The sequence below is a fragment of the Peromyscus maniculatus genome, chromosome 22, assembly GCF_049852395.1.
Source record: "Peromyscus maniculatus bairdii isolate BWxNUB_F1_BW_parent chromosome 22, HU_Pman_BW_mat_3.1, whole genome shotgun sequence".
Lineage (NCBI taxonomy): Eukaryota > Metazoa > Chordata > Mammalia > Rodentia > Cricetidae > Peromyscus > Peromyscus maniculatus.
In genome coordinates this window covers 37,960,882-37,973,531 of record NC_134873.1, presented here as the reverse complement: position 1 = coordinate 37,973,531, position 12,650 = coordinate 37,960,882, and the positions used below count along the sequence as shown (strand labels likewise).

The window sequence follows — 12,650 nt, the reverse complement described above, 5'->3', positions numbered from 1 at the left end:
CAGATGCTCATCTCCAAGATGAAGTTATTTTAAACATGGTTAGGCATTGCATTTTATTCCAGTGAATGGAAAGAGTAGTTAAAATTTGTTTACAAATTTATGTTAACACTACAGTAAAGGATGCTTATACAACTCATAAACATGAGAAACTGGAGACAAACTTATTTTTTGTAACAGAGCAAGGTACAAGAAGAGTAGGGGGTCCCACCTGGAGTGACAGTTGCATTCCATGGTGCTAGACTACACCACAGTGTCAAGGTAACATGGATACTGAAAGTCCAGGGTCACATTCAGTATCAATAAATATCATTGAAACTGGACTGCGAGCTTACCTTTGAGAAATTGCCTTTGTGATTTATATGATTATATTATATGATTATATTATAATGAGGTTTTCAAGTCAATATGCTACATGTTGTCAGACATAGACATGGAAATCTAAATGGCCAACCCAGGCTTCCTGTGTAGCACAATTCTCAGACAAGAAAATTCCAAGTGACAGGAGGCAGCAGTTAAAAAAGCATTGTGCTGGGTAAAGCAAGGCCCTTGCTTTCATGCAACAAGAACCCAGTGGTTGAAGACTGCGAGCCCTCACAGCAAGGCAGGTCACAGGAGAGCACCCCTCCAGGGGTCTGTGTTAGGACCATGGAAAAGAAACAGTGAGCTATTCTGCTGTCTTCAAAAGGCAAAGGGACAGGTGCAGATTTCTGACTCGGCTAGATTCTATGTGACAAAGCAGAAATAACCTACCAGGTTACAAGAGAAAACCAGGAGAGCCAGGATCTCCATTATTTAGCAGAATCCTCAGACAAATACACAGGGAAAAGGCTGCTTAGGGCACATGTAGGGAAGGGAACCAAGGGGCCAGACAAACACAGATGCTCGCTATCAAGTTGGATGACGTTGAGGTTCCCTGTGCTTTGAGTGGAGATGCAGTTGACTCTGGCCATCCAGCTGAGTATCCAGAGAGGTGACACCTTACACACTTATCTATTCCCTTTCTCATCACAGTTGCAGAATGCATCAGGGGGCCTCATGTTGTCACATCTTCTGAAGTGACGTTTTGCTGTCAGCATTCACCCTCCCTGGTGGATAAATGTCTCTCAACTGCTTATAGGAGCCACTATCTCAGGATGAAGGACATGCCTTTGCCAACAAGGAGGCAGGATCCGAGTACTATCTCATCAACCTGATGCAGTTGAACTTGAGACTTGTAGGAATTTAGCCTAAGAAACATAACCATCAACATAGTTTTCAGTCAGCTGGGTTTTTGGGTGAGAAGAAAGTCTAAATTATTTTAGTTAATCCATATGTGCTATCATGAAATGCACATTTCTAACAGTTACTATTCTTGTTAGCACATTCTTCTTTTCACCAACAAAACCTGTTTCCTATTTCCTGAATAATTATCAGAGCATAGTAGCTGAATGAGAATGCAGAACAGGAAGTCTGGCAGGGCCCCTCTGGTGCATGACCCTTTTAGATACAATGCAAGGAGGCAAATCCAATTGTTCCTTCATAATTACTATGTCACAGCTGCTGTGTCTGGTATTTGTGGATTTGTACCTCATTCTGGTCATTGCTTTTTTAATAAAGTGCTTTATGTCATTAAGTAATCTGCAAGTTGGGAAGGGCTGAGGGGATACATCTGTCTGCTCAGTGTAGCTAGCCCCAGAGGCCATTCAGAGTCTGGTCTTCTGGAGGGTGTCCACTTTGCTCACACCTCTCCTTACCAGGTCCCTCGGTGTTTGGGAGCTCCTTTGCTGCCTGTTAGCAGGGCCAAAGGTGAGCTTCCAAAAAAGTATATATTGAAATCTCTGAGGCCCCCCATGCCCAAGTTCTACCCCACATGGGAGAGCACACACATGTGTGCACAGCCCAGTGGAACTGGACTTTTTCTACAATCTCAAAGCCTGCTCCCTGTTGGCAAAGCACTTGTCTACTCTCCACATCACCAAGGATCTATCTCTTTGGCCTCAGGTCCAGGCAACTGGACCAAGTAACCTCACTAAAACCAGACACACGTGGTAAGGTTCCTGGCTCAGGTTCCAGTGTGACTCTCAAGGCAGGTCTTCATCTGAACATACGAGACCAATGGAGAAGCCATATTTCTCATACTTGACATAGGATATGGACCAGGTTGATGGCAATGAACGTTCTCTCAAGAAGGGAGATGGCGAGAAGGCAAAATGTCCCCACTCCATAGTGACTCTAAGATGGGCAGGCATACATAGCCAAGCTCTGGATTAGAGTATGTCCCCACCCTTGAGAGTCCTTGCTCTATGGCCTCAGCTTGGCCCTGACACCTTCATTTAAGTGGCTTGTCTGGCTTCCCACCCTCTCTAGATCCAGGGACTTGATTATTTTGTTATTTATTCTCTTTGTAGCAGATGCCATGATTCTTTTAAAACATGTATTATAAAGGCATTTTTATGAGTCAACTTTTACTCATTTCATTAAATTTGTCACAGTTCCCTTCAAAGATGCCTATTGTCTGAGGCTGAAAGCCATGATCTTTAGGATTTCCAAAGTCTGAAAATTAAGTGGGAAGAGCTGTAGTTACCCCATTAGGGACTATGTCCCTGTCAGGTCAAGAAGAGGTATGACTTCATATCTTTCTGAATGTCTAACAAAGAAACTCAAGCCCCACCATGCCTGATGATGTTCTAGAAATCTATCTCATAACTGGGATTCATTTGCCATTGGCAGAGCAATTCTGTTTTTACCCACATTACTGGGTGCCTAACATCCATCAGCTCAGCTTGTTTTGAACTACTTTCTCCTAAGGTTCCACATTTTTAAGTTAAGATTTGTCATGACTCTGAGGATCTCCTCCAAATGCAGTTCTCTGCCCTCTTCTTTAGCTTTCTTCCATTTTTTTTGCAAAAAAAAAATTGTTTAAAACATATTTTAAAAGCTTTCATATTCAAATATAAGTGCTGCTTTCTGTCTGGATCTCTGAGAAGTTATCTTGTATGCTTTCATCAGTTGAAGTGGGCTAATCTGAGTTTTATGGGATGGGTGCCTCAGCTGTAAGCCTCTCCAGAGAACAGTGAACTGACTGGTCCTGTGTTGACTGACTCTTGCTTATTTTGCACAGGCTCCGTCATCACCTTCCTCGCCCATAGCTAATGAACCAAAGTATGAGAAGCGTTGGCTAGACACCTTGTCAGTCCCTTTGTCCATGGCTCGGATCTCCAGGTACAAAGCTGGAACAGAAAAGCTCAGGTACGTGACCAATGTTGGAAGTGGGAAAAGTGAACCCAGCACTGGAGGAAAAGGCAGTAAACTCCAGCATTGTGGGAAAGTCTGGCGAACCCCACATTGTGCCAATTCCAGCTACTGTATCTGTGTCTGACAGAAGCATTGGCGAGCACAGGCAGTGTCTCTACAGGGCAGCATTTGAGGAAGTATTGAAGGCCAAGAGGAAAGGAATACAGAAGCAATTGGAGCGGCTGATCTTTTTATTTTTTAAAATAGGAACTGCTCTCCCTTCTAGCAAGAACAATTGTCAGTGCTTAGAAAATAGTCTAAGAAGAAGAAACTCTGTCTTCAGCTTTAAGTATCAACAGAATAGGTTCAATTATAAAAGACTGCATACTTTTCTAAATGACAAATAGATATTGAAAAGCCATTTAAACTTGGTGATCTTCATTTTCTTCATTAATAAAGTAAGAGGGTTAGGCCGGCTCCACGGTTCAATAAATGCTACTTGTTTGGAAGCCCTGTTAATTATGTAGTTTCAAGATGTATCTGTGAAGACTCATGTACCCTTCTGGGTAGGCTAAGAGGCCAGGGCTCCTTGCTCGAGTTTTGAGAGAAGCCAGGTACAAGGAACAGTGACCTGCCTACCAGCTTCAGTTCGCAAAGACATAGCATAAACATCTTGCTGCAAATTGAACCTTGTGTGTCATAAAATATGTGTGTGTAGTTTCGCTGTTTGATATGTGGTGTGAGTACAGTGTGGTGTATAAAGTTGTATGTGTGTGGTATGAGCATGTATGTGTTCTTAGGCATCTTTTTTATAGAAACATAAAGATCTATGTATCTATGGGGTACAGCGTGATATTTCACACACAATATGTGATGACTGAATCAGGATAATTACCTCAAGATTTGTTGTTGTTGTTAGGGGTGGAGAGATGGCTTAATAGTTAAGAACCGATACTGCTAATCCAGAGGACTTAAGTTTGGTCTCAGTACCCACACCTGTAACTCCACCTCCATGGAATCCAACACCATCTTCTTGTTTCCATAGGCAACTGCACTTACATGCACATACCCCCAGACTCTCCACATGCATATTCACATTTAAAATTTTAAAAAGAAATCATTTTGGGGAAGTGTGGGAGCAAATAGGTGTAGGTACCAGCAGATGCCAGAAGAGGGTGCCAGATCTCCTGGAATAGGCATTACAGGTGGTTGTTAGCGCCTGATGTAGCTGTTTTTTGTGGTGTGGACGTTTGATATTAATATTCCTAATCCATGAAAACTCAATGTAACTACATCTATTTGTTCCTTCTTTAATTTCCTTCATCAATGTCTTATAGGTTTCAGTGATTAGATCCTGAACTTCCTTAAATTTACTCCTATTTTATTGTTGTTGTTGTTGTTGTTATTATTATTATTATGGTTTTTTGAGACAGGGTAGCTGTGTAGCTTTGGAGCCTTTCCTGGAACTTACTCTATATCCCAGGCTGGTCTCAAACTCACAGAGATCCGCCTGCCTCTGCCTGGTGGTGGTGCATGCCTATTTTATTATTTTGCAAAGGGGATTGTTTCTTTAATTTATTTTTATACAGTTTGTTCCTAGTGTTCAAAAACACTACTGATTTGTGTATGTTGATGCTGTATCTTCTAGCTGTAGTGAGTCCACATGTCAGTTTGAATGGCTTGCATTATGTGTTTATGCATGTGTGGAGTATTTGTGGTATATCTTTTCTGTACATAAGATCAAATCATTAGCAGAAACAATTGCATTTCTTCTTTCCTACACATACATGTAGGTTTCTTTAGTATTTCTGGTGCAATCCCAAATAGAGGTAGTGAGAATAGACATCCCTCTCTTGCTCTCAATTACACAGGAAATAGTCATCATTTCATCACTGAGTATGATGTGTGCTGTGGTTTTTTGCACTCTTTGGTTTTATTGAGATACAATCCATGCCTAATTCTTTGAGAATGATTTATATTATGAGATGGTGTTGACTTTTGTCAAATGTTTCTTCTGTATCCATTGAAATGGTTGTGCCATTTTTACCCTTTATTCTCTTGGCATGATGTGTCATATTTATTGTGTGTACTTCATAATCTTTTCATCTCAAGGGCAAATTCCATTTGGCCACACGAATGATCATTTAATTATCCTGTTGAATGTATTTGTTAATGTGCATGTATTTCTCATACTAGTGTTTTCTTGTGTCTTTGTCTGGCTTTGGGGTTAGACCAAAGGTAATGATAGTCTTTTGAAATTACCTTAGATGTGTTCTATTGTCTTTGATTTGTTGGAAGAGTTTGAGAAGCATGGGTGTTATTTCTTTTTTGAATGTTTTATAGAACTCAGTAATGCTACCAGGTCCTTACATTTTCTTTAATGAGAATCAAAACTCTTGATCCAGCCTCCTTAATGGCTCACTAAGATTTTGTCTTAATATGATTCAGTTTTGGCCATTTATGTGTTTCTTGGAACTTGTCTTCTAGATTATCTTAATATTCTAGGTTATCCAAATAATTAGTATAAATTGTTCCCAGTTGCCACGTAAGATCCTTTGTGTTCCTATTGATCATTTCCAATATCTTCTTGTTCATTTCTGATTTGAGATTGCTCTTTTTTAAATCTTTCTAAATTTTTATTAATTTCATTTTTTCAAAAAATCAACTTCTGGCTTTATCATACTTTTAGTTGCCTTTATTTGGAGTCTGTTTTTATTGTTCTTATTTGTTGAGGAGAGAAATATATGCACACAAATACACACACATGCACACACACAAATATACACATGTGTACACACATACATCCACAAACGTTATTTTTAGTTCTTCTCTGTGAATTGAGACAGGTCTGTCTGTACACAGAATTGTAGGAGGGAGAGTAATCCACAGTAATCTACAGGCTCACATGCTGACATTGTTACTGCTATAGATCCTCGGGGTGTGTGTGTGTGTGTGTGTGTGTGTGTGTGTGTGTGTGTGTGTGTGTCTGTCTGTCTGTCTGTTATAAAGGGAATTTATTAGTTTGGCTTACACACTAGAGACAGGGTAGTCCAGTGTCTTCCTGAACGCTAGAGAAACATAGGACCTGATAGCTGTTTAGTCTATGATGCTAGAGGCCTCAGAAGTCCCAGCCAGCATCAAAAGCCCAGGAGGCCCCTGAAGAGTCACTAGTGTTTAGCTTACCTAGATAGAATGAAGAAGCTGGAGTTTGTGTCAGTGGAGGCTGGCGGCAGGAGTGATAAACACACCCATACAGGAGTACATGAAGGCAAGCATTCCTGCTTTTCTCTCAGACCTCTTCTTTTATCAGGACCACATGCTGGTAGGTGCCATTAACCCTGGGGCAAAGCTGATAAGGTTTCATATTCTTGCATATTTGTGCATTATTTGGCATTTTGTTCATAACAGATTAACGAATCCTTTTATCACTACTGTGATCACTATAGTGGTAAACTCCTTCAGTCTTTAGTCCAGAGGAGAACCTTGCCAGGCATTGTATTCCCACTTGGAGTTTTTTCCTTCTAACACTGTAAATGCAGTATTCCAACTCCCTCCTGAAGATTTTGACCAAGAATCGGAAGGCTGTTCCCTTATATATAGTACTTTTGTTCTCTTTTGTTGCTTCAGAATTCTCTTGAGAATTTGATTAATAATGCTGGCTGTGCCATTTTGAATTGATTACCCTAGGGGTATTTCACACTTTCTTTTCTGGGTTTCTCTGTATCTCCTAAGATACAGGATATTTCCAGACACTGCTTTCTGCCTGTTCCTTCTTTCCTCTCCACCTAGAACTCCCATCATTATATATTGAAAGGTATCACTTCAGTCCACCATGATTTATTTACTATTTTGTTTTTCTTTGTTTTCTTGCTTTCCCCCACTAATTGTCTTATTAAAATAACCTGCATTTGACTTCCACAATTTTGTCTTTTGCATGATTAAGTTGGCTGTTTAAACTGTACCTGCAGTGGAAGCCACAGTTGATGGACATCAGAGTTCTAAGGAGTATGCATTCTATTTTATCCTGGATAGAATGTCCAGAACGGAGTTCTATGGGGCTGGTGATAAGGATTTTATACTGTAAACCTGGTACTGGGTTCATAGAATAGGGTGTCTTCCTCTGGGTCTCTAGATGACACTGAGGAAATGCTAGAAAGATTCCTGGGTGGGCCACACTGTTCTGATCTGTGGCTGAGAGGAACTCAAGCCCGGGTGTAGGAGCATCCTAAGAGGCTGCAAGGGCACTGTGGGAGATGTTTTCTCCCACTCTTATGTAGGCAAGCCTTTCTCAGTGCATAGCCACAAAGAACTGGAACTAAGATCCAAATCTTTGAATGACAGAGGAGTGACTATAGGACACTGGCAGACAAGCCTGCCCTAGAGACTTCAGAAACATCTCCCTATAGAACTCTTGCTGGACATAGCTGCCCTAAGACTATAGTTGGGAAGTGCTTACCTGATTACTAGAAACTAAAATCAACAGGCCTGACCCAGTGTCAGAAGTAGGTGGGTCTCTCATGTGCGTTGCTTTGTTCCTGGACCATAGTCTAAAGGGCTTCATGAACACTCAGGAACCATTCAGCATCAGCTATGAGAAAGTCTCAGTATAGTTAGCCATGTCTCCCCCTAGGTCCATATGTTTGTAGGACAGAGCTGGACCCACGGCTGAGGAACTGCACTGAGTAATGGGGAAACTCTCAGACAATCGGACCTTCTTCTATGGCCCTGCTATGAGACTCCTTCCTTGCTGAATAGTATCAGAAACAGGCTCTGGGCCATGTATGGCTGTGACCAAGCCCATTGGGGAGTAACACTGCTTTAAAATTATACTACACAAAACAGAAATTAGTATTCACTGAAAATTTGAGTACAGAATATGTTGATATGAAACTAATGCATAACAATAGCCGGCATGTTCTCAGAGGGTTTTAGCAGAGGACAGAGTAGGCTCAACTCTGTGACACTGTAGCCATGCTGCATTGCAGACTTCTCAGCCTCATGCTGCAACTTTAAGTCCTGGGTTACCTAGCAAAGTGCCTCTCTCACAAACACAGCTTGACTGCTGGTCATGGCTATGAAGAAGGCAAGCTATTCATGGAGGCAAGCTAGCATTTCACTTAGCTCTACCACACTGATTTTCTACTGTGGACCAAATCAATAAAGCATAGCAGCTGACACATGACAGTCACTGCCTGACTTAGATGGTCACTGTTTGGGTTCATGCTAAGCTAAGATCAAGGCATTGGTGTAGCTGGCTAAAAAACCAAGAGCAATATGTATGCCAGCAGACCATTGACAATCTCTCTGATAGTGAAGTATATGTAGAAAAACTGAACAGAGGGGTTGTCAAGTCTGGAGGCAGATGCTGTAAGAAGATCAAACTGAGATTGTGAGAATAGAGTCAAGGCTTCAGAGAAGCATGCAGGACTGGGACCTGGGGTTGCCCCAATTGCCCTCTAGGGACCGTGATGAGGCTGCTTGCAGGTATTCCTGCCTATGTTTTGTTCTTGTTGAACAAAGGGAATGAGAGACAAGATGAACACTTCATTGCTTCCTGAGATGGTAGTGAAAGCAACATAAAGCCTAACTGTAGGCGCAGAGGAGCTGGGAGATGCCTTGAGCAAATGAAGCATGACTGTCCCCAAAGAAGAACTGTTAATTGTCAACTTGACTGGATCCATAATCTATATGTCTATAAAGAAACATGCCTCTGGGGATGTTTCTAGAAGGGGTATTTTCTAGAAGGATTAAGCAAGAAAGGAAATCACCTCCGAGTAGGTGGCACCCTCCAGTAGCAACCTACAAAGAAGCCCAAAGGGAAAGTTGCTACTTTTACCTCGTAACCTTCACTCTCTGCTAATGAGTACATCTGTTCTGTTGCGGTTGCTGCCATCCTTCTGGAACCCATTTTCAGCCTTCTACTGTGGACTGAAGACCAATGGCTCTCCAGAATCCTCTGTGCTACACCAGGAACTAAGGCATTCATTTTTATGAATTGAGTAGCTATCAGGTCCTCAGCCTCTCCAGAGTTCAACCATTGTTGGACTACCGAGCCCAAAATTTGTAACCTAATCTAATTAATCCCCTTGGAGATAGGTAGGTAGGTAGGTAGATAGATAGATAAATAGATAGATAGATAGATAGATAGATAGATAGATAGATAGATAGATAGATAGATGATTGCCTTTACTGATTCTGTTTCTCTAGAGAACTCTAATACATGAAGCTAAACAGTACAGGAGCCTACACCCACCCACCATCCTGAGTTACATGATCTGTTCCAACTCTATTCTCCCATACAGAGGACCCATTTCCACACCTCTTGTTTTATGCTGACCTTGAAGATGATAAGGAGTCATTAACCTTCTTCTTTTTGCACATCAGGAAAGGGGGGCAGGAAGGAAAGGAGGAAAGAGAATGGGAGGAAGTGAAGACTATAACTTTGGGTCCTGTTGCCCCATCTGTCCAGATTCTGAAAATAACAATGAAGATTTGTTTCATAACTTAGGGAAAACCCCATTTGTTTTGAAGTGTTCCCCTTACATAAGAATCATGGAGGACCAGATGGGCTTTGTGGAGTCAAAACAGAATGTGTAGGCATGTTGCAGATAAGCACGTTTTGCAAAATGATAGTGCAAGTCACAATTATCCTGATAAATCCTTTGATCTGTTTTGCAAAAGATGGTGCCATGTTTAAACACTCATTCCAAAAATAAAAAAAAAAAAAGCTTCCCTATAGAACATGTCAGGCAGTCAAGGTCTCCCACAGTACAGTATTCTCAATGCCTGTGAGCCTCAGATGCCAGCTTCACATAGTATGCAGGAAAAGAGTCCTGAACATCACATGTCTCAGTAGGAAGAGGGGCCTGCTGTGAGATTAAAGATCATAGGGGATGACAGTGAAGGTCAACTCTGCATGGGGAGTTGTCAATACTGGGGCCCTGTGGTCATCATCTAACATGGTGTTTATTCTGGAGGTTGGAAAAGAGAAGAGGGGAGCAGCAGGTTTCATCTTTCCCAGGACCCTGGAATCTTCGGTTGATACCAGGTAGCTGTGTTGCATACCTTGGCAGTGGGACAGGTGCTTTGCTGTTCTTCTGGTCTCCTACACCTTGTTCCAGCCTATCCAGGAAGGGCCATTCTCTGCCTGGGGGCCTCACAACCTTGCCAGCAGCAAGCAGGTGATAGAATTGCTGTTGCTTTCTCAAATGTGCTATCTTTAAATCCACAGAGAACCTCATTTTATAGACAGAAGACTGACAGAAAGAGATAATACCTTGCTGCATGGGTTCCTGTACCTGCTGTGCTAGAGCTCCTCAGTGGGCACTTAAATGAACCAGTGTTCTGCAGAAGCCACAGAGACTCTTTGGATGGACTCAGGTCACTACTGCCTTGGCTAATAGTGCATAATGGTCCTGATTTGGGTCTATGCAGTTCTAGAAGCAAAATGCTGCTGCAACTGTCCCCTCAGCCATCCCCACACTTACCTCTCCTGCTGCCACAACCAGCCATCTTTCTTCTAGATTGACTCACGAATAATCTTTTCGCTTACTCCCTCCGTGCCTGACTCCTTCAAACGCTCTGTCTCTCCCCCTGCACTGAATGTCAGAATGTCAGTTTCTCCATGTAGAATCTTTCATTTCTATCTCTGGGGATTATTCATCTTGACTGTAAGGGATTAGTGCCCTGTGTGCTGATGGATCCTGAAGCCTCCACTTTCAGACTCAAAGATCGCTTCTTAGCCAAGCAAGATAAACTCATCACAAGTCCTCCCATTTGAACGCTAAGTTGATTCCCCTTTCCTTTGTGTGTAGAGATTTAATAGGCTCTCAAGATCTGAAATGAAAATAAATAGGAAGAGGTTTTAAAGTTGGACGAATTGAATCATAATAGATGAAAGAAACATAACAATGTGCATGCCTTTCTCCCCTGAGCTTGCTCCTGGCCACCCGCTGTGTGCACAGATCTTTCATCTCCATCAGTGGCAGAGGCATCTGACTTCTCCGCTCCTGACTCATTGCTGTAGGCAAAGTCATTTTATCTTGACTGTCTGCCCTCAGTTTACCAGCATCCTCATCTTTGCCATAAAATTAGGGAGCCACAGAGGCAGGATTTTTCACAGTAGTAAAGAAAGGTATATAGTCAGGAAATTTGATACCAGGCCCAGAGAGCATTGGTTGGGAGAGGAGATGGAGAAGGCTCTAGAGGCCCTGATTCTCTCAGTGTGTGAAGTGACCTTGGGGCTTAATCTGGCTCATTAAATATAGTCTGAACTCAAAGCTACACAGGCCAGGCACTTGACAGCATCTGTGATCTGCCTTTCACCATGGAGTGTGGAGTCCCAGATCAGGTATGGCAACTGGTCCTGGTGGATTGCCACCTTCTCACTTTGATCTCACATTTAAGAAATAGTAATGGAGCTCCTAATGGGGTCTTTAAAAGAACACTGTTGTTGATAGACCTTTGATCTGTCACCAAGTCTCTCCCAAGGATACTCTTCTGCCCAGATTCCTTCCCTAGGATGGAGGGTTTTCCATGTGTGGAGCTGAGAGGAGACTCCTCAAGCTGCACTTTGCGAATGCATTCTGCTTCTCATCTTAGATGTGATCCTAAGAAGGTAAAGAGTTCTCCCAGCCAAGTAGTTTCCTGGCATAGAGTGTTTTTTGTCTTTAACCTAGAAAAGGTCCTATTCAAAGCTCCTGCCAGTTTCCCCAGGCAGCAGTGTGACTCCCATGCATCTACAGTCTGCAGCTGTGGTCTTGTCCCAGAAGGAAAGAGTAAAATGACGACCACTGGCCATCATAGCCAATGTAGCATTACCAAACCAAAAACAGAAACCAGGTTCAAATGAATTGTGTGGTTGGGGAAGAATGAGCTGTGTGCTCCTAGAAGCAGCAGTTGCCATGGTTTCAGTGCACAGGGATCTTACAGTTTCTCCAGATCAGACATCTTCACTATCAGGAGCTAAAAAGAGGGCTGGAGTCAGAAGCCCCTCCTCTCTGTTGGTGGTGACTGTGGGCCCTTGCCTTTGCCTGCCTGACCTTATAAGTAAACATGGGTAAGTGATTACCATGTATACACTCAGTTTCTAGATCTCAATAATAGTACCTTCTTCATAAGGTAAAGATAACACCATTGCAATGTTTGAAAACTGATATACCGTGTTTATTACAAAGGAAGCTGCCAGCTGGCTCTCTTTATTGTTTATTTTCAATACCATTGTTTATAAGATGTGTAAGTGTCCTCAATTTTTCCTCCCATGTTATTAAATTTTTTACTTCAAAGACTTACAGAGAAATACAAGAAGTAATATATCATTTGAAAAAGCATAAGAATTCTTTGCTCATTGTTGACCTGTTTGAAAACACACATCAAAAGGGCATCCGTGTAACTCCAGCTACAGGTTATCCAATGCCCCCTTCTAGCCTTCAAAAGTA

The 12,650-nt window shown here is 42.1% G+C and overlaps 1 protein-coding gene across 3 annotated transcripts in view; it reads left to right on the top strand.

Annotated features, from left to right (window-relative positions):
* Positions 1-12,650, top strand: part of Sntg2 (syntrophin gamma 2) — a 199,746-nt gene that overhangs the window by 110,628 nt on the left and 76,468 nt on the right. For all 3 annotated transcript variants that reach the window (XM_076559662.1, XM_016008086.3, XM_006989783.3), the window contains exon 9: positions 3,101-3,228. In XM_076559662.1, the coding sequence (XP_076415777.1) occupies positions 3,101-3,228 (128 nt within the window). The remainder of the gene's footprint in view (positions 1-3,100; positions 3,229-12,650) is intronic.